At 38.3% G+C, this 22,664-nt stretch overlaps 2 protein-coding genes across 3 annotated transcripts in view; both read right to left on the bottom strand.

The window, feature by feature from the left end:
* Window positions 1–20: 20 nt before the first annotated feature.
* Window positions 21–10,978, bottom strand: si:ch211-106k21.5 (leucine-rich repeat-containing protein 26). 2 transcript variants are annotated; one of them, XM_020656269.3, is made up of 3 exons: window positions 10,801–10,975; window positions 5,724–5,860; window positions 21–5,641 (listed from the first exon to the last, which is right to left on the bottom strand). In XM_020656269.3, exon 3 carries the CDS (start codon window positions 5,637–5,639, stop codon window positions 4,416–4,418), a length of 1,224 nt encoding a protein of 407 aa, XP_020511925.1. In that variant the 5' UTR covers window positions 5,640–5,641; window positions 5,724–5,860; window positions 10,801–10,975; the 3' UTR covers window positions 21–4,415. The 2 variants fall into 2 exon arrangements, with proteins under 2 accessions (XP_020511925.1, XP_020511924.1); XM_020656268.3 differs by lacking the exon at window positions 5,724–5,860 and having other exon boundaries at window positions 10,801–10,978.
* A 1,404-nt stretch (window positions 10,979–12,382) lies between these two features.
* The window catches only part of LOC110000894 (zinc finger protein GLIS1), a 52,433-nt gene continuing 42,151 nt past the window's right edge, over window positions 12,383–22,664 (bottom strand). The window contains exons 5-9 of the mRNA XM_020656265.3: window positions 21,806–21,932; window positions 19,989–20,145; window positions 14,807–14,961; window positions 14,626–14,721; window positions 12,383–14,037 (exon numbers count right to left, since the gene is read on the bottom strand). Of these exons, the coding sequence (XP_020511921.1) occupies window positions 13,895–14,037; window positions 14,626–14,721; window positions 14,807–14,961; window positions 19,989–20,145; window positions 21,806–21,932 (678 nt within the window). The 3' untranslated portion in view covers window positions 12,383–13,894. The remainder of the gene's footprint in view (window positions 14,038–14,625; window positions 14,722–14,806; window positions 14,962–19,988; window positions 20,146–21,805; window positions 21,933–22,664) is intronic.

Here is a 22,664-nt window from a genome sequence, read left to right as displayed (position 1 = left end):
ACACAATCTTGAGGCAGACATATCAATCAAACACATTTATTGTTGTTCAACAATTATCATATTTTTGTATAAAAAACAATTGAATAGTGCACCTGTCTGTATAAACATGTTGAAATCAGTGCTTTGAGAGGTACAACACTTTATACCCATTTTGTTTCACAAAGAAGTAATATTTATGCTAATACCTAGGGTGAATTCGCCTAATGTTGGACAATTTTTGCATTTAAGACTTCTAGGATGTATTGCAACATGAAGCTATACATTAAATCCACACCCAGTACCACTCTGAAATCCCCTGGATGTCCCCTAATCAAACCCAAAGAGAAAATCCAGTTAGCACACTCATTAAAGAAATAGTATACACATCAGTAGTCTTTGTGTGTCGTGCCAAATTGTCTCGGACAATCTGCATTTCCTAATGTGGGACAGTGCTGTTCTAAATGTGGGACACTGAAAAGTCTATGTTAAAAGGCCTAAATCACCTTATTTCAAGTATGAAAACCTCTCAAGTCTGTCACACTCAAGTCTAAAATGTGCAATCCAGTGTTCTGTAATTTTACCACTTACAATGATATTGGTGTTACAAAACACTAAAAAAGGACAATAATAGTTTTGATGCATTTAGTAGAAAGACAATAGGCTATTATATCACCATATCTGACATACAGAGAAAGCAGAATGTAATGAACATTTTATGCATTAATTTATTTAAAGAATTGCAATGTTACTATGTTAAAATGTTAAAATATTTTCTATTCCATACGTTTGTCCTGAATAAAATAAATTCTTAGCCAACTAACACCAATACTATTTTGTTGACTAGTTGATTAATTGATCGACAAGTCTTCAAAACTGGGTTTTTCCACATAGAAATATGCAACATAACCAATTTAATCATATCTTCACCAGAGATGTACTAAGGTTTCTTAAAAATATGTCATTCAGCAGGGAAAAACGACCAATAAGTCAACAAATAGCTCCACTAAACAGGAAACGCATACAATCATAATAAGCATATTTGAATGCAAAAAACTGTCCCACATTAGGCAAGTCATACTGTCCCACTTTAGGAAACATGTTTCCTAAAGTGGGACAAAGGGAATTTTAATTGAAAATAACAATTATAGAATTTATTTAAAACAAAATATAATATTTTTTGATGAACAAGCATATCATAAAAACATCCAGATAATAAAAAGTAGGATTGTTTTATTTATAAGAAATGTATATCCTTAACATTAAGTTTGTCTAAACAGTATGTCCCTGACCTTTGGGTGGTCTTTATGCTGTGTACTTCATATTTGAAGCTTGTATCATTCTAATCTCTGATTGGACATTTGAGAAGTCATGTTATTTTGATCACATGATATCACAACTTGTGTTAACCCTTAGTTTTATTGACTTTCATTTGTTGTAGGAAGACCTACACCCACCTGAGCTTAGGTGTCCCACATTAGGCAGTGTCCCACATTTGGCTAATTCACCCTACTATGTTACAGCAGTAGTCTGAACTTTTGGTCTGAAATGTATAAAACTCATTGGATGATTATTCTATTTTTAACCATTGACACAACCAGTTACAACTTTTTAAATTTGAATAGTTCCTAATTTCTAAAATTTGTTTCACAGCCGTTTTCATACTATATATCAACTTTTAATCAATGTAAAATTAATGTTGAAGTAAAGAGGAAGAATGTATTATGCCCGCTTAAAAAGCCTTAGCTCAACCCATTTTGGAGTCAAGTATTTTTTTTCCAAATGTATTTGATGCTAAAGAAGGAGAAATATTTTGTATCTAAAGATTTTGTAGGATGGTTTCTTTTTTCTTTGGCCTTTTTTAAACCAAAAACACAAACAAAAGTAAAACTGCTTTAAAGGCGTTCTTCTGGCATTAGCATTTTCTGCTAACTAGCTTAAACAGCTAGAGTAGAATTTCTCCCTCAAAAGTGTATCGACAACTTCATACATTAGTGTGTGGGGTTACAGCTAAGCTTGTTAGCAGTTCTTATGGCTTATGTTTCTGGAAAACATTAGGCTACTAATAAAAGCCTCTGTATTGGTTTAAGTAAAATATAGGCTACACTATAGATATCAACATGTAGGCCTAATGTACGTATAAGCTAACATAACATAGCATACTTTTTTAGCTGTATGTTATAGCTAGCTAACAATTCATCTTAATTAAAAAATATATTTTTCAATGTTGAAAAGCCAGCCTGAGAAAGTGTTTTCAGCTAACTTAGCCTGCACAGCTCATGAAATCTGCCAGTAATTTAAGCATATGTGACTGAGTAGAAACAAGAAGCTTGCTTTAGTTGCCTCTTCTTTGCCATATAAAAAATATAAATGTTACTGTTTTCATTGTAAACTGCTCATGTGGTGAGCAAAACAGGGAATCTCAGTTGTAACAACAACAATTAAACATCAGAGCCTATATAATGTAGCTAGAGATACACAAATGAAGCAAACATGCTTTTAATAATACAATGTGAGTGCAGGAGTTGTACAAAATACAACTTGTTGTATTTGTTTGTGGCCTCAGGGTTTTTTTTGTTTGTATTGTGGCCTCAGGGTTTTTTTTTTTGCATTTGGAAAGTAGTGAACTTTACAAGATAAATGAATAAAGCTTTGATGGAAAGTATGTGAAACTCTTGTCTGGAAACAACACCTCAGTTATTTAAACTCACAGGAAGGTCCCCACCCTCAAAGCTGCACCCTCTCTCACTGAACACAAACAACTTAACATTCAGAGCCAGCAAGAGGGAGATGTTAAGTCTCTTTTCATTGTCTTAGATAATGATCAAGTGTCTACAACTTGCATCTCCTCTATGGCCTTTAGTGCATTGTCCTTTCTGTCTGCTGAACAAGCAGAGATTTTCTTTATCTGACATCTGCATTCACCAGCATTAGTCTGACCACGCTGGTATTTTCAAACCTATGCACAATTAAGCATGTGATGTAGTGCACTAACAAGCATATGTCCTTAACCCTTGTTTAACAATGACATCATTTGATACTTCTCATCTTGGTTTTACTATCCACATTTCATGTTGAATTAACAACAAGCATGGCAATGGGATTAGTCATTGTTTCAGCACTTACATTTCTGGATGTGCAGCATAAGGTGAGTTTGATCCAGAGCATCCTGTTTTTAGCATAATAAGTAACACGTCAAACTGGAATGCATTTAACAATTGCACTTGGGTGAGGTAAACGAGCAGATACAAAAGCTTGCTTGACCTAAAACAGGTAGTCATTAAAATGTGTGGTTCATGGTTATGGACGTGAAAACATTGTTGAGAGTACATTTGCACTGAGTGCAGCATAAATAGAAAAAAATGCCCTTTTTGCATTTGTCTTTAAAATAGCTTTTCCAGAGAGAGAAAAAGAAGTGCCTCCCTTTCAAGCCGTCACTGCGTTCCTCAGGTCCCACAGGAAAAGCTCCGTATTAAATCACTTCCTCTTACATTGTGATACTACAGTGGTTGGACCATGCTATCCTTGTATCAGTAGATAACACATACACACAAACACACCACTAACACACACACTTAAACACACAGTGTCTCCCTTTGGTCCATTTAAGGGAATCATTTGATATTTGGGGAAACATGCTTTTAAGGTTCTTACTGAGAATAAGATAACAAGATAAGTACACCGCTTTTGTGAGTTAAGGATAAAGTTGGAGCCAAGAGATAGTAAACTTATCCTAGCATAAGGGTTAGTGCAGGGATAATGTGCAAGTCTGGTCATATTCAAAGTTGAATACCTGCCTTATACAGTAAAAGGCCAATGTGATTTAGCTAGCTGCTGCTGCGGTGCTAACCTATAAGGAAAAGGGAGTTCAATAGAGGACAACATCCTAGCTAATTAGCTTGTTCAACTTCTTTATCTCTACTGTCAGAATAGGCTCCAAGAGATGGTTTACAGGCAGTTTATGAGACAAGACTTGATTTTACAAATTCATTTCAAACACATGATGTCCCACCTGCTGAGTTAGCCTGATGCTACCTTAGGAGTAAGCTATGTAGCTCAGCTGAATGCCCCCCCTTTTTGATGAGTGAAATGAATCGACAGATGGTGAATGACTCAAAATGTCAGGCGGAAGTAAACAAGACATTTAAAAAAAGGTTAGACAACTGTTGTCACTGACAAGTGTTACAGTTAGCAGTTATCTCACAAGCTTTAAATATTCAGGCCTCGCTCAGGCCAGTGAGAAATGCATGGATGAAAATACAAAGTCTTTTACTACTTATTAACAAATAACAACTGACTCCGTCAGAAAAATGGTTGTGTTCATGTAAAACCTGTTCATCCCCTTGTGGTGGATTCAAACGAACAAAATTGGTCCATATGTTCTTATCTAATTCTCATCCAAAAAACAAAACAAAAAAACGAATTCCCTTAAGATGGTGTCATGAGAGACTGACGTTCTCATACTCCCCGTGATCCGAGTCCTCCAGTTCAATGCCCGGCACCAGGCTGTAGTATTCAGTTGACTGAGTCATGTAAGCCTTCTCTCTGTCTGCTGAGTCTTTCATCACCTCCGTCACACTGACTGTGTCCAGCTCTGTCTTACTGACCCCATCAGGCTCCTGTGGACCCTGCTTCCCCTCTGTGGAGGAACAACATGAGCGTTCTTTGTGAAGAGACTCCACTGAGCCTAGTTTAATCACCACCTCTTCGTAAATGTCCCTGGTGCTTCCCAAGAGGGTGGATGCCGGGCGTAGCAGCAGCTGGTTCTTCAGGATCCCCTCATTTCTGCAGAGTCCATCTTTACTCTGCACTGTAACCACAGGTTGTTGCTTTTTGTGATGCTTTTGGCCATTGCTACTTGAACTGGAAGCTCTCTTTTTGGAGTTGCTTATAGGTGTCGCTTTTTTCTTCCTCTTCCTCCCACAGCACCAGCAAAGAATCAGAGCGGAGAGGATGAGAAGAGGGAGCACGATGAAGAGCGCGGTGAGACCAGCTGGCCGGCACACGTCAGCTAGTTTTACAGACAAGACAGTCATGCCAGCAAGATGTCTCGGAGACACGCAGGTCAAGTTCCCCACTAGATCTTCAAACTTAGTGGTCCTGTTAACCTTCCTGCCTTCCTCCAAGCCTTCGAGTAACAGGCAGGAGCAGTCCCAGGGGTTCCCATCCAGAACAAGTGTCTGCAGGCTGGGCTTCTGCAGCATGGAGCCTGGGAGGTGGTGGAGCTGGTTTCCTTGCAGATACAGCTTCTGGAGATTCTCTGAGTTCTGGAGAAAACCTTCAGGAAGCTGCCGAATCAAGTTCCCACTCAGATCCAGCTTCGTCAGGTATGGCTGATTGGCAAGAAACTCCCTTGGTAAGTCTTTTAGTTTATTATGACCTAAGTATACCTTCTGCAAAGATGAGGTATCCCTGCCAGTAGTATTAACAGAACTGATATTACAGGAGGAGAGATCCAGTGTCTGTATGTTTGTATCATTTGTAAACACAGTCCAGTGCACGTGGCTGAAAGTGGAGCCAGAGAAGTTCAAGCAACAGACGTCAGCGGGAACCTCAGAGGGAAACTGGGACAAAATGGTGGCTGCTGGACACACACATCCACCCACAAGTCCCATCCTCAACAGCAACATGGAAATCAGAAGGGGGACCCACTGGCTAACCATCTCTGAAACAGAAAAACACAAATATAAAGCTTCATCATATTACTACAATGGTTTTCTCACTTCTTCCTCAAGAGCCTTACCCACCTGCTAACTGAGCGTATCCCTCACAGATGTTAATGTGCTCGTAAACCTAACAACTTCTCAAAGGACTCAGGTTGCTGTGAGGATTGTGAGAGTTGGCATGGTAACAGGTCAGTAGGGATCAGGAGTTCAGTGTTTGGCTGTTGGAGAGGAAACAGATGCTAGTAAGACTTTCATCTAAAGGCTAACAGACAGATGGGAGGTATAAACAAACACTATTCAAAGATAAAGCTAAGGCCTTTTTCACAAGTCTACATTGTATCCTCCCAATAAATGTGATGTACAGACGTCAATATAATAAAAAACCTGCTAATTGGAAAAAGTCATTGAAAAAAAATTAACATTATGCTAACTGTATTTTGAAAAGGGACTAAAAGATTCAATCATACCCCTGATAATCTCAATAACCTGATTTCAATCTTTCTTTTCTGGTTAAAAAGTAAATAAAATATTTATTTCAGAATTAAAAAGTAGGATGCTTCACTATTATTAATTTATATATATATATATATATATATATATAACAGCTCAGTACACTTTAACAAAGTATTTGCACTGCAGTTCCTATAACACTTATCAAGCCAGTTGTACAAATGTGATAAACAATGCTGTTGTACATTAACAAAACAATCCTGAAGCCCATTCTGTCATATTCATGCCAAAGTGCATTTTATAAGTAGGGGTTCAGAGATTTCTCCAATATTCTTTTAAAAAACCAGTATACAGTATCTCCACTTATGTCGCTTCAAGGGGTTGGGTATAGTTCCTAGTTGGCATAAGAGTGGGCCTGTCTTATCATCATGCTTATTTCTCCAAATATTGCCTTCCAAAATGATTGAATTTTTCCCAACACTCCCAAAGACAATGTATTGGAGCTCCAGTAATTGCATTGCATTTGGGACAAATATATTTTTGCCTCAATGTACATAAACATTGAGGCAAAAATATAGCATTTTATCATATTATAAAGCTAATTTGGCTAAGTCTATTGCACAAATGTCACAACAAGCACAATTTGTCCCTTTCAGTATTTTTATGTTTTTATATGTGGTGCCAGATTTAGCAACCAAGATGCTTTAACATGATACAACACAACAAACAGCAGACAGCATAAACACACAAGTGAATATAGAATAAATGATCCTGACAAGGTTTAACAAGGTCCATAAAAATAATGTGCAGCTATGAAATTTCCCTGTAATTTTTAGTTGTAGAAATTACCCCTCTATGACTAAGTCTAGTTGGGAGTTCGTGACACGACAAAATTTGGAGAATCCTCCTCTTTATGACTTAAAAGAAGTAATTGCTGGTCCATACCTTAAACTCCTGTATACTTTGTGTTGCTGCTCGAAAATCAAAGCATGTGTGGTCGACAAAAACGAGGGATGTGTTTAAACAATAACAAAGTCTGACATGTGAAACAGGCAGGAAGAGACAGGGCAAGAGGGATAGGGAGCGTGTTTGGCTATGAAGTCAGACTTCCTCACCCACCACAATAGAGCTCAAAGCTGCTCTTATAGGAGGGGCAATGTGCTTACTTCCCAACAACCACAGTTCATCACCAGTGGAGGGTTTAAACTGGACCAGTGTTACTAACTGGAGCTCAAATGTTATAATCCAAAAGTCCCAATAAAACAATAAAACCTCCCTTCACCCTCTCATTAAAACAGGGCACTTTCTAACCACAGCTGAAGCAACAGCGTACCGAGTCCAGCAGAGATGGGCAGCAAAATATCATATTCTTGAACAAAGTTTGACAAGACGTCGTCAAAACCAAAGAGCTAAAAAACATTGTTCCTTATTCTAAAAAGTTTTTTTTTTTCATAACCATATGCAAAAACTGGATATCTTTAGTTTTTAGACTTTTGATACAGATGAAATAAAGCAACAAAATAGCTGTATTTGTATCTGGACCTAAAAAAGAATCAATGGAGACATTAAAAATAGAAGAAATCAATATAGGAAAAAAATATTATGTGCAACATAAACAACATAGAAGTACCTGAGTGTGGTTAAGTCGCTGTAGGACATTAAATGGGACTGAAAAAATAGAAAATGTCTAATTGTGTTTCTTCTGCTAAATTTCCATATCGTTCTTTTTTTTTGGTATGAAAAAGTGACTAAACCATATCTTGTTGTTGTAAAATGAACCTGTGTTTAGTTGACAACCTCAACTACAGCCTTCTGTTCTTTAATGTCTTGAGCTTAGCTTTACTTGAAATGTTAAATATGAATCTGCTAACAGCTAGGCTGCACTATTTCTGTACTTTTGGCTACATGCTAACATGAGCATGCTAACGAAACGATGACACTAAGATGCTGTTTTTCTTTTTTTGGTAAGCCTAGTTAATAAAAATCTCAAGTTTTAAGCTTTTTCTTTTAATGTTACATTATAGATTAACCCGCTAGCAGCTCTGTCAGGCTTGCTGATAACATTTGCATGCTAACTAGACAAGTTTTAAAAAAAAAATGTCCATGAGTGAGTTGTAAAGGGTGAAAGTTTGAGGTCTCCACTGAGGGATGAAACAGAGAGTTTCAGCTTTCATGCTAGTAAAAGGTAACCAAGGGTAACTGCTCTTAAACCAGCTATTACTTTTTCTTTTTTTTGCCTAAAGGGGGCAGCAGAGACAAGTTACAAACACAACAATGACATATTGTCAACTTTTCTGTTGATATCACTCATAATAATTCCAACAAGATTAAATGAAGCTCTAGCGTAAGTTCAGTAAGGAAGACTCTATAACTGTCTTTTCTCATTCATCTTTTTTTTATTGCACGCTTACTCTCGTTTCCGCTGTCATTCTTGATCTGTCATCTTCTGGGGGCTGTCATTGGTTAATCAGCTGTCTCGTCAGCGGTACTCATCTAACCAATGGCATGGTGTTCCGCCCTTATTTTCAACCTATCATCGTACTGCTCCCCTTTTAAATATGGTTATTTCTCTCCCTTAGTCCCTTCATGCTGATGTTTCGTGCACCCCTCCACCTCCCCAACACCGCCATCTCGCAGAATCATCATCCATCATTTCTTATCCCATCTGGTCTCATCAAGTCATCAGCTTCACCACCACCAGTGTCTGGACTCCATGGGGGGGATCTATTCTGACGTTGCTAAGAATTGTCATTCTACACATCGCCCACCCCATAGAGTCCAAGCGCCAAAATTATTTCTGTCAAGGAACATTTCTCTCCTGAATGAACTATAATAGGCCAACTCTGCTATTGACTTTATTGTATCTTTATTGCCTCTAACCACTGTCTCAAGGTAGGTGTCAGACAAGATAAAGCATGCTGAAAAAAAGGCATTTTTTACATTTTACACAGGAAATACTCACAATTATTGATATATTTGACCATTAAAAAAGCTGGATAAAATTACTTTTCAGCAAACACTACCCATATGCATGGGAAGGATAGGATCAGCAAAGAAATAAGATGTAACTGCTGATTCTGATTCTGATTCTAACGCCTGGCATAAGCCAAAATCGACACAGATGTGAAGTTTCTCAAAGGACCTTTAATTTTAAGAGCTTTTTTTTCAATGTAAAACAGCTTTGACCTGCATGAGATGTAGCTTGCATCATGAATTTGCACGAGGAGTCTCAACAACAGCCACAACATAATGCTTAATTCGACATTATTGACGAATATAACATTAAATATATTTTCCAGATAAGGAGGTGCAGCTAACTTCTGTTAAAGTGGTCTCATATTCTATCACATGAATTAACCCTTTGTAATGCTCTCCGTTTATTTGTAGTACATAGCCCCTTTCCTTTGATTATTTGCATGCTGCAGTAAAAAAGCTTTTGTTCTAACTGATCACTATCAACAGGACATCAATTCAAAGCTCCATCAATCTGAAGAGGAAAAGGGAAATTGCATGGTCGCATGAAGGTTATAATTTGCTTAAATTTGGATGCAGTAGTCCAAATTCTTCACACTGTTGTAGGGGCAAAGTTTGGATGAGGTAAGTCTGCTTATTCCACACAGTCACCAGTTAAGATAAAATGATGCCTGAGAAGGCAAATTCCCATCTCAGTCTGATAAAAGAAGGAGTCTAAAGGTTAGAGAAGACTGATTGTTAGGTTAAAGAACCTCACATCCGGAGGTCTGCACTCTTAATATTGACCCAGAAGTTGATCTTTGGATCTTAAGGTGACACAAAACACAAGAGACACTGGCTGACTTTCACAGGGAATGAAATGTGTGAGTGAAGGCCCTTTAACCAAACAGGAGGATTTTTCCTGGACCCTCTCCTCTCTGGGTGTGAGTGGCCATTGAGAGGAGGGAGGTTTAAATCTGGGGATGGTGGATGATCTCACTCGCTAACAATGTGAGCAGCTACATCCTCTCTGGCAGCGAAGCTTCCTCTGAAATAAGGGTCTCCATTCTCCCTATCATAAAATATTCCTACATTAAACAGAGACTGCAGCTGAAGTTACTCAGAGGGGGAATCTTACAGGGACAAGAATTCAAGGATCTTGATGATTTAAAGGCAGATTCTCTTAATTTTGATAGTTTAAATTTGAAAGAATTTTACTTTGTACTGCATAGTTCAGGTGTGTAGAGGTCTTTTTTTTAAAGAATAGTAAATCATCTTAAAAGAACTTAATCTTACAGTTGACTGATTTTCTGTGAATTTGAGGTTCTAATTGTCATCGAAATGGTCAAAGGCAGATTCATTTTTAAAGTTTTTATCTCTAAAAATTGCTAATTCAAGGTAGAAATAATAAAAAAAAAAACAAGACTCAGTTTGCTATTGTTTTCTGTGTAGAAACATTACTTATTACTACAAATGTATTGTTCATTTATTGATAATTCATTACAAAAAAAAATCCATACATTCCATAACTGTACTTTTGGGGTTCTATGTGGGGTCTTAGGCTCATTACCTTAAGATACAGTGTCTGTCTAATGATGAGCAAAAACACCATAAGAGTATCACTTCAAGTAAAAGCATAACTGCACGACACTATTAAGATAATCAAGACTATTTAAATGTGCCCTAATGACACCTTCTTGTGAGTGAGATGAAGGATACCCAGATGTAAATAATCTGTAAAAATGTGTTTACTTACCTCTGTGTTTCATGTCAGCTACAGCCCTGTGTGTCTACTAGAAAGCTCTTCAGACCTGCTGAGGATCCAAACATCAGCAGCAGCGTCTTTCTCTCCTCTCTGCATCCCATCAAGTGTCCCGCGTGAACACACCTCTCCTCCTCCTCCTCCTCCTCCTCCTCCTGCGGGTCAGAGGGTGTGTCTACCTCCGAGCGGAATGTGGAAAAACTTCCTTCTGCCAGTAAGCGCGTGTGTGTGTGTGTGTGTGTGTGTGTGTGTGTGTGTGTGTGTGTGTGTGTGTGTTAATTAAGTTTATCCATACAGATTGTTGAGTTTAAATAGGCTACGTTCACCTGCGACTTCAGGTCACGGATTGACCCTCACTAACTTTAGTGCAATGCCGCAGCGCCCTCTGGTGGCTGATTCATGGACCTGCGTGCTTTTCAATGCACTGTTCTTCAAACAGTGATGTTTTGCTTTGGTATTTCAATGTCATGCTCCTGCTTGGCTTACTTTTTAGTTAAAAAAAACAAGTTATCAAATTCTGATTTTGTTCCAGTTAACTAGAGTTAAATAGAGTGCACTATTATGATTTGAAATTCTGTTGCTTCTTTGGCTTAATGAAAAAAAAACTTGTCAAAGACAGAAATGTATGGAGCCCCTGAAGTCCTAAAAAGTAAAACACAAAATCTTGTGTGCACATGTTAAATATATTTTCGGTAAAAATAGGCATAATAGTATAATTAGGTATAATATCTTGTTTTTTCCCCTCCTTTTTGGGACTTCAGGGGCTCCGTAGAAATGAGATCTCTTTCTCTAAGCTACTGACAGGAGGCCTTTTCAGAGATATTCAGGCTACATAAATGAAAGTCCATCCCCATTTGAAAAAAAAGAGTGATTCTGCACAAATGTCAAAGCCCCAGTTATTGCGTTTGGTTGGTACTCTATTCTACTCAAGAGGAGAAAAATGCACATGTTGCTTTTTACTGCATAGCAGAACTATGATTATGAAGTTAGGAAGTTGTTGCATTTGAATTTTGACCTTAATCTGATTTGCTCAGTATGGCCCTTATAAGGTAGGTAGCAAAATCATATTAAGATCATAATTCATGTACAACAACTTCCTAACTTCCTTATTAGGAGGATATTAAGGACAATCTCTTAAATTAATGGCCTATTAGCTATAGACTATGGTCACTTAGAATAAGGTACTAATAAGCATTAAATGATGACTAATAGGCAGCCAGAATGCTGCTAATTATCGTGCTAATGAGCAACTAGTTATTGGTGAATATTGTGACCTTAATTTCAAGTGTTACCAAGATTTTATATTTTTTAATGGGATATAAAATATAAAATACAATCTTTAATTAACCGTTCTTAGAGGGTTAAAATATGATCTTTTAACTTTGAAATCAAACGAGAAACAATTTAACATCAGAAGAAGTCAACACTCTGTGCTTTTTCACCCGGATTAATGTACTGCTTTTTCATTTAGGGATACAATGAACAAAAAGGCATCGGTCAATCTATTCCTGCATATTTTAGAATGATTTAGATTTATCCAGGAAGCCGGAGGCCCTGAAAACAAGCAACACAAACATACACAAACAGATTTTTTTATTCAGATATAAAAAAGACAGGTATACTTTCATACAGTCTATATACACTGTTAAAAAAACATTTATAAGAAATCTCTGGATTGCTACAAAAATCAGTGTAAACATTTTCTGGTTGGTCATTTTCTTAAAGTCTCTGTGACGAGACAGAAAAGAGTGCACAGAACGTATTGTAAACAATGCACACCTCCCTCTCACTGAATATAACACTGATAAAAAAACTATACAAAAACACTGATAGACACATATAGAAAAATGTAAAGGCATTGTGATGAAATGACAAAAGACAGTATTAAAAAATGAGATTATGCTACTGTCACTGTTTGATTACACATATTGAAACATATTTGTTGGCAGAAAAGGTACATACTACATGTTTTAGTTCAGTCTTATGTGTCAGTTTGTTTGTCCCAAGAGTATTACAATAGCACACACTGCATACCCAAGTGTACTGTACCGTTCAATACAGTCCTTCAGACACTTGGTGGCAGCACTGCTACAGTTTACTTGACGTTCCACCTTCCTGCAGCTGCACACGACCAAAGGAGTCATGAACAAGCTGTTGGTGATTTTTCAAAGGCACTTTGGTTAGAAGGTCAGTTTCCTGCTGATAAACACACAACTTTGACATAAACCTTTGACAATACAAACTTATTTAAAATTAATACCATGCAGGAGCTGAGTCCAGATGATCCAGACTAAGGCACTCGTCTTAAGTCATCAGGTTTAAGCGTCCTTGCACTGGTTATTCATTTATTTTTTAATTTAAAATGTCCCACTTTTTAACTACAATGCACAAAATCATGAGGCACATCAGTGAAGTCATTTGCTTTTTTTGAAACAACAATGTCTTCCTTGATTACTTGGACTTCTTTATACAATATTCTAACCATAATAACATAATTATTCAGAACGTTTCCCTTTGTAACACCTTAAAATGAAGTTGCTTGCCAAAGAAAATGAAAAAAAAAGTTAGAGACGATTGAAACAAAAATGATCATAATTTCTGTTCACCAAAATATTTCTTCTTTAAAAAAAAAATAAATTACTTGTAGGCCCCCGTAGGGAAATACCACATTTGAGTTTGTCATTCTGACGAATATAGATTTTTAAATCTTAAGGGGACTTGAGGCTTAGAGTTGAGCACACTGGAGCAAGAGAAAAAGCTTCTTGACTTTTCAATAGATCAAACATTGAAAAAAGTTCATCGCTCATTCTATCCAGGTCATAAATGCTGGTCATCTCTGAATAAAATAAATCACTGCTATTAACAATAATACACTGACCAGAAGTCTTCTTTGACCGTCCATGTTCACAGCTAAGCCTTTGGCCAATTTTGCACCTCGTTCTGTAAGGACTCCCTTTTTTTAAGTTTTTTTTAAAAATTCTGACAACTTCAGCCCAGGATAAAAAGTATAGTGTGATAGTCTGCAGCCACAACATACACATGCTGCCTTTTGGTCTTCAGAGTAATTCTAATGCACTTCTTTGGTTTTTCAGGAGTCCAGGTAGATGGAGTAGATCTGGTTGAGGCAGCGGTCGACACCTCCTGTCTGAAAGAGGAAGCTGTCATCTGAGCAGGGAGACATGAAGTAACCGCCCCCGGCCTGGCCCTGCAGGTCCTGCAACAAGTCAAACCCTGAAGACAGGAAACATAGAATTTATATATATATACCTCAGTTAAAGAGCCAAAAGTAATATCCACCTTGTTACATCAAACATTGAACTTTTTTACTGTTCTTTTTTAGCTGTTTTCATTTCCTTGGTTAAGTTTATATCGTAACCTTTGATCTACCAGAAGGGCTTTACATTTTTTCAAAATAAAAGCTGGGTTGAATTCAAACAACACGTAAAGAACCCTCAGCTTAAGACAATACACAAATTCAAAATAAAAGCCCAACTATTTTTATTTTTAATGCAAAATAAAGGAATTTCAAACATGCAGTTAAAAATGTGATTAACTTTTGAAATTTGAGAGTAATCGTGATCAATATTTGAAATCCTTTGACAGCCCTAACGTATATTCGACAGCACTCTTCTTTTCATGCAACACAAAAACAAGTTTCATTCAGAAGACATTTAGCTATTGTTGTAATCATTGTAAATCAGGTTTGTACCATACATGAACACAACAAGCTTCTTTTAATATTTGCTTTGCAGTAGTGGATGGAAAAGCAAATACATTGCAATGATCTCTTACAGATACAGTATGAAGGTCATGTCTTACCTATAGAGTGAGAGGAGGAGTTTGTGAAGTAACTGGTGGGTTCAAAGCCTCCGTCACTGGCTGGTTGAACCACCTTTCCCTCTCCATACACACATCCTTGGAGAACCACAGAGTGAACAATGGATTTCAAGGACAAAACCAAAGTAAGAAGTAAATGCCGTGCTTGTAACAGTAAACTTACTTGTGTTGTCAGAACATTGCTGCTGTGAGAGTACTTGTTGGTGGCTATAGATTTTGTCATAGATTTTGTCGTAGCCCTGCAGCTGGACGTTTGCTTGGTCTGACGTGGAGCTCACCGGGCTGACATCAGACATGAACAACGATGCTGGTCTGTTCCTGTTGACGACATACAGTCAATTATTCAGTACCCCAAAACTGACACTGACACTGAACCCCAAATTGCTCCCACTGCTGCGTGGTGTGTCTAAATACTTGTCTGGAAATTCACATTTTCTATTTTTCGATCATGCTACATACACACGTCAGGAATACACACACAGATGAACAAACAGGATCCTACAGACGAGCATTAACGGATGACAGAGTGAGGGGCTGCACATGAACGATTGCCTGAACAATTAGGGGTTAAGTGCCTTGCTCAAAGGGCATCTCGACTGTGCTCAGGAAGTGAACCGGCACTTTCAAGCTACCAGACAAATCTTTATACTTTGGTCCGTCCTGGGACTTGATCAGGCAACCAATCACTTCCCATCCCCAAAGAATAGGCTACTGCCACCCCCCACATTTACCTTTTACCTTATAGCTTCTAAAGGTGAAACAGACACTAAGATTGAACAAGAGAAGATGTTCTGTTAGCATGCTCGGCTAACTAGCTTAGTAATTACCTTTTCGTGTGTCACTTTTCACACCAGCTCTTCATATTGTGGCTTAACGAGTCACTTTTAAAATGAAGCAGTTCACAATAGCATAGCAACAGCATATTGTTTCCTTGCATTATCAGAGTTGCTGCTCTTTTTTCCGTTATGTATTATTAATCTTTGAAAGATCTTTCTGTTCACCATCTGCTGTTTATCTTTTTTCTTTAACCCCTTAATAACTTCTATCTGAATTAATTTGTTGACCATTTGTTGCATTTTGTTTTTGGATTTGTTGAAATTTTTAGACTACTCGCTGTTTGGCTGAACTATTTTATGTTTATTCTGTTAACCTCCCAAGTTCCTGCCTTTGCTTAGTCTTTCAAATCACCTTTTAAACATCTTTATATAAGTTATTATTATTATTATTTATTTATAAAGGTTGGTGAAAGACAATGAAAGCTCCATGAGGATTCATATGTGACTAGTCGCATTATTATAAAAATACCTGTGTTATTATTACTTGCATTTAATCGTTTAACACTGTTTCCAATCTACTGTAGGTATTTAATCGAGCTGTCACTGAAGTATTTTGCAGTCATTCATGCTGATAACTGTCTGACATTGTTGCAGCAGCTGTGTTATCACACACAAACTACTTAAACCCGTGCACAAACAGAGCAGTTTAAACATGGAAGTGTTTCTGTCTCATGGGGGTAATGTAGGCGGGCTTTATGTGGAGCTGTAACCATCGTTACGCTGAAAGAATGTGCTGACTGTGCAAACAGACTGACTCAATGTGGAAACGAATGAGTCAGTGGAGCCAAGTCGACAAGAAGAAAGAAAGGCAGCTGAATATCTCTCCAAGGATATGCAGCTGAAATCCCCCCAATACAGTATTTAACCCCCCTCGTCCTCCATCAAAGAGCTTGCTCTCAGCATTTCATGCGCCCTGAGAACTCTCCTGGATGATGTACCGGAGAATATTGGTCCCCCGAGAGCCAAATGGCCTTGGTTTCTGCTGGACGGGTTTTACTGGGCTTCATAAACAAGCCAGGCCTTGTCACAGACACTGATGGCTGCCGGCCCGAGCGCCTTCTATATTTGCATCTGACAGCTATAAAAAAAGGAAATGTTTGGAGATTTCTTTACATATCTATCATTTATCATCCCCAGGTCTCTTTATTACCCATTTCCCATGTCAAATGCTATTATATTTAATTTAACAGTCTCTGCTTTCAGAGGAGAAATACAATAAAAGCCAAAATTAATCAAAAGGACTTTTTTGAAACCCAAACTGATATAACTTACAGATGGCTGTGGCTTCCCAAGGTAATAAAATCCAGGCTTTGTATAAGATTATGTAAACATGGTAGGCTTTGATATAGTACGACTGTTGAAATGAATGTGCCGCGATGACTGCGAGCCCCAAGAATTCAGCAGTTCTCTGGATTCCCCCTCATTGGCCCCAGAATCATCAGAGCTGACCTTAACTATAAACAACCGCGTCTGTTCCACGGCTTACATTCTTGCGACAGTGCAACAACATAGCTGAGATGTTTGAGTCGATCTGTCGTTTTGTGGGCCCGGTATGCCCAAAAGTTCCCTGATGCATGAGCTTAACAGAGGGCCCGCGCATGAGGGAGAGGCTGTCAGCACCACCTCAGGAAACTGTTCCTCTGATCATATTTTATCGTCTAAACCCCTCCATCGCTCACTGATTTTTTTCTCGTACTTAATACTAGCTTACCACAGCCAGCTGCCCTTCTCGTATCTGGAATGAAAAGAATCCTGCACGCAGAATATGAGCTCTCTTATTTATATGCATATTATACATCATGGAACCTTGCTTTAAATCCATGGCTGCTTTTTAATAGCAGCAAACTCTGACTGGATCAGAGGAGGGGATGAGTGGGTTTTCCAAAGGTGCCAGCCTGCGCACACTAAACTGATCTGCTTTCAGTTTTGGCAGAGGAAAGACGCCAGAGTACTTCTGTGATAAAGATCACAGGGGATCATGTTAAATGTATGTAACACATATGGAGATTTAATGTGATCTAAGCACTACCAATCAACTACTTAAAGAAACTTAAGTACACTTATTGCATGTTAGGGATACAGTAAAAACAAAAATGTGTGGCCATGCCAAACATTTCAGTTAAACTGGCTCTTTGGATCCGGTGTCACTGGGAGCTTCTGAAAAGTAAACTTCATTTCTTCTCTTTCCTTCAAATTGAATAAAGTGTTTCTGTGTGAGAGTCATCATAGTTTCTGAGAGACAGGCGGCTCCAAAAGCCAATCCATCTTCCCAACACCCCTCTACCGCAAAATACACAAACACTGCACATCACAAATACTCGCTGATGGACATGCCTGAGCGCGGGCCTCTGAATCCCTCAAGTATTAAATAATTAAAAGACGTTGAAATGGCTCGTCTCGGCCAGAGTAAACACCCGCCTGGCTATGAGGTCAGAGCTTGATGCCTGCTCTGCTGTGGAGCAAAGATAATTGACTTTCACGTGTTTAACGTCTCGCTAAGTCGTTTGGGGGAAAAACAAGTGCTCGTCTGGTATTGGCTTTGGCTGGCCGTCTGTACTGCGGGCACCCGTGGGATTCTATGACATCCTCAGTCGCTATAAAGAGACGTCAATGGACGGATTGTGCAGAACTTTATGGAAGCTCAGGCTGAAAACTCGGAGGAGATGGAGGCTTTGAAATGCTGCAAACTGTAAAAGTGACTCATTATTTACCTAAATAAGAACCTTATAATGGTTAGTTTTGCATTGTTATCATCTTTGAAATGTCAAAAAAAGTCCAGATGCATTAGTCCTTGAGATATTTTATTAAATTTATAACACTTTACTAATCCGGGAAATTAAAACTTTTCACTCTGACTTTGTGACACATGCTAAACACACAGGCCGGAAAGTGCAAACATGTTGTTTAGACATGCACTAATGACGAGACGTCAGAGTGAGAGAGAGTGAGAGGAATCAATTATTATTATTTTTTCTTCATGAGCAGTTTACGGCAAAAAACTCATCTCAAACCAAGATATACTACTGACTATCCACCAACTTCCAAAAATGATAAAGGAATGTTTGACAACTTACCCATAAAGTGTTATATTGAATAACAGAATGTACATTTTCAATATAAGGTCACAATGCCACTTATACACCTTAGCAAAAAAAGTCATGAGCACAAAGTTAACTTACTGGAAATGTGTCCACTGCATGAATACCATAGGATGAGGCTTAAAGCTTTAAAAGTCAGGCGATATCTGCTTTTCCAGTCAGTGGACCCTGTGCTGAGAAAAAACCTTCAAACTTAAACCTATAAGTTTGAGGTTGAACCCATCTTAACATCTCTGCCAAAATCCAAAGCCCATTTGAAAATAAATTGTGGAAACGCTGGACAATGTCATGTGAAACTATGTACAGTATACACAATGTGAAGATTCTATATCATGTATTAAACCACAGAAATGTTATGTTGGCCCTTATCAGCTCTCTTTTACTGGACAGACGGCCTTTGTTGTTTCTTTTGTGCCAATAAAATCTGGTTTACGGGCAGTTCTTTAGTGACCAATGATTTGAGGCAATATTATCCAAAGACTGCAGGCCTAGAGGCTGTCAGCTGTATCTTTTTAGTCTCACATCTACTTTTACACTGGGCTAGACAACATTTGTCTCAGTTTACAGAACACTAAGTTCTGTGGCCACCAAGTCCCCAATCACTGCAACCACGAAGCCAAAACTCCATCACTGGTGATAATGTCTCTGGTCCATTCCAGCAAGCATAAGCTGCCAATTCTTATGCGTGTGCTTTCCAGACAAGAGGAGCAACAAAGGTTCTAGCAGTTTAAAAAATACTAATAATACAAAATCCATCAAATGAAGAATGATTTTTGAGTGAATGACCAATAGATCAGTTTTCGCCAAGAGGAGCAGAAATCTGTGGTCAGTTCTTGCTATTTTTATCTTTCGTAGAAAACTTCTCTGGATGAAAACTGCCAAATACAAACAAATTCTCATTCAGGTCCATTGTATTGTGTTGGCAGGAAAAGCCCAAGCAGCAGATAACTCAAAACTCTGCCAAACACACAAGTGGTAAGTGGGAAAATATGTTTTTGTACTGGATGAAATGACCATTTAGGTTTGCCTGTGGGCACATTGTTAAGTAAAATACCCTGACTTCCAAGAAATAAAGGCAAAGCCATTTTTAAATGATTGTTGAACAGCGTTATCCCTTTTTTTTTTATTGTGAACTTACTCCATGAAACAAGAGCAATTCCCTGAAGCAGAGTGAAAAAGGGGAAAAAGCTGTACCAACTGCTGTGTTGCCCATGAACACGGCACTTAACAACTCACAGTCCGTTTTATAAATCTGTTTGAAGGAGTGAACGTGTTCAACTGCAGGATTGCTCAAGAAGCCCATGTGTTTACAGTAATGTTTCCCTGCATGGATAAATAAAAAGCCTAATTGACTTTTTGGATGCAACACGTTTAACTTCATTGATCTGCTTACATTACATCGTACACTCACCCTTCTCTGATGCTCCCCGGGCTTGCAAGTGAAGACATCGGACTGTTGGCGTCAAAGTTTCCCTCTAGGCCTTGATACCTGGAGCAAGTGTCTGCTGATGGAGGAAGAAACTCTGAATTTCCCCTGTTGTGGACGATGCTGCTGTTTGAGTACACACCTGAAAGAGAGACAAAGATTTATGAAAGTTTAACATCATTAAAATAAAATCTTTTGAGTATCCAACATCACATGTCAGTTTGAAAGGTTGCTCCTTAGTGAAGGTTTAACAAGCTTCAGTGACCGAGACAATCTTTTAACAGTGAATCACTTTATCTTTAAGTCAATAAAATATCTTAAGAAAGTACAATTTTAATTTCTCAAACATCCGGTGACATCTTAAAAGTCTAAATAAAATGATAAAACCACACATGATGATTGGCAAAAAACAAAACAAAAAAAGCAAACTTCTTAAAAATAGGGGGTAAATCTGGAGTTTTTAATAAACTTCTAACATGTTATGTGTGAATTATTTGTTGATTCAACTGCTACATTAATAGAGTAATCTTTTCAGCCTTTCAAATTCAAACTTCTATAAAAACATAAGGCCAAACACAAAGCTACAGTTTGTGACTACTTGTCTGTCATTTAGCTTAAGTTGTTAGCCACCAATGTTAGCTAGCTAGGGCTTCACCTAACCTACAAACCCTTAAATCTAAAGAGTCACAGCTTGTTTTATAAGAAGAGATTAACTTATACAAATCTCGTGTCATGTACTTCTCCGCTGATCCATCAATAAATTGGGCTAATTATACACATGTTATAGCACAACAGTAAACTAAAGCGTTGCTGATTAATCGTTAGCTATGCAGCGAACTATGCTAGCAGAAGACAGAAGCTATAGCCAGCTATTTAACAAATGTCTATAATATTTGGAAATATCAAGTGTTTTAAACATACTAAGCATATACCAGGGCAAAGAACAACTATAAGAGTGGTGGTTTGAAAAATAAAGAAAGGAAAATTGTATCCTATCTTCAAAAAGAAGCTAATGGATGTTGACACCTACAGGAAGTTCAGTGTTTGATAATGACATATTTTTTAGTTTGCGTTAATTTAAAGCAGAAACAAAAATACCTGCTTCAAATCAGCAGGACTTTCAACACATGGCTTTGACTTTAGGTTTCAGGGCAGCTGACGATGATAGCATGTGTCACCATAATGCATCATACATACAGAAATGTACATACACAGGTTTATATACTTAGCAGTCGGAAATTTGTCTTCAGGCTAAAATGTTTGGCCATTTTTTGATAAGGAGAAAGTTCTCTTGGGACATTTTCAAAATGAAACACTGACATACTTGTTTCACCCTGAATAAACATAGTGCAGTGTGCCGTTTGAGGTTTCTCCCTCAAAGTCTTCTGGGTAAAACTGCAAGTAGTCTGAAGTAATAGATGTGGACAGCTCTCCTGGACACTCTCCCCTCTCCTTTGCCAACTGAGCCTCAGTGTACCTGACAGCTTCTTGATCTCAGTTCAGCCATTGAAAGGGAAAGAAAAAGAGTTTGGCTGGAAAACCGGTTTGGAGAAGTTGAAGGACGAGGGGAGAGAGGGCCAACATGCCCGCAGTCAGTGCCCGGTAATTGGACAAGGTAAACACTGGCATGATGAGCTATCATCGAAGGAATGGGAAGGGAGGGAGAGGAAAAGGAGCAAATGAGGCCATGGGTGCAAATGAAAGAGACAGTTTAACAGCCCAGGTGTTTCAGCAATTTTCTTTGTTTTGAGCAACTGACGGCAGGTTTCCTTTGCTTTTGCTACTGTTTCATTGGTGCATACCTGTGAAGTCATCTAGACTGGGTAGTGGTGAGCTGCTTCCTTGGTGAGAAGAGGCGGAGCTGTGGAGATGCTGCCTCGCCAGGCAATCACTCAAAATGTCAGATTCTAGCAATGTGTGCACCTGAACCTGTAAAACACACACATTAAACATGTTCATACAGATGACAACAGCATTTTGTGGTATATTTGGTGTCATGTTTTCATGTTGATGAGCATGAGAAGATGCCTGCCCATGTGTAGGGATGAGAGTGATTATGTTAAATCTTCAGCTTAGTTGTCTAACAATTGGGTTTTTGCTCTTGGGCAATACAACTCCCATGGAGCTAAACACTGAAAGGATTCACTTGTCTTTTGAGGACATACAGTAGATCAATTGAAACCAGTGAGTTTTCTGCGGGCACTTTTCTACTGTTCATTTTTTCAGAGAATTGAAGCTTGAACCAGATGCCTGGTTCTTGTTTCGTGTTGCGATCCAGCTTTTCAAAGTACAAAATCCAGAAATCTTGTTAGGCAATTGTATTCCAAAATGTTCTAACAAAGTTAAGGCAAGACAATTTACTTTATTATCCAGCATTAACAGAGCTTCCCTGAGGACTATCCAAAACAGTTTATGGACATCTCCGGGACCAAGAGGAATCCAGTGAAGGACACCCAGGAACCACAAAAGACGAATGAATAATCAGGGAAAAATGTTTGCCCGAACCAGTGTTTATGAAGATGCAAACTTCAATAGCTGTGACAAATCCGCCTTCAGACATGTATAACCGTGAGGAGTTTATGATGTGCATGTTTAATATTTCAAAGTCCTTCTTAGCCCCACAGGGTTTGCTGCAGCGCAGGGCGTGTTAGCCATGTCACA

The sequence above is a fragment of the Labrus bergylta genome, chromosome 4 (genome assembly GCF_963930695.1).
Source record: "Labrus bergylta chromosome 4, fLabBer1.1, whole genome shotgun sequence".
NCBI classification, from domain to species: domain Eukaryota; kingdom Metazoa; phylum Chordata; class Actinopteri; order Labriformes; family Labridae; genus Labrus; species Labrus bergylta.
This window is presented reverse-complemented; position numbering and strand designations above follow the sequence as displayed.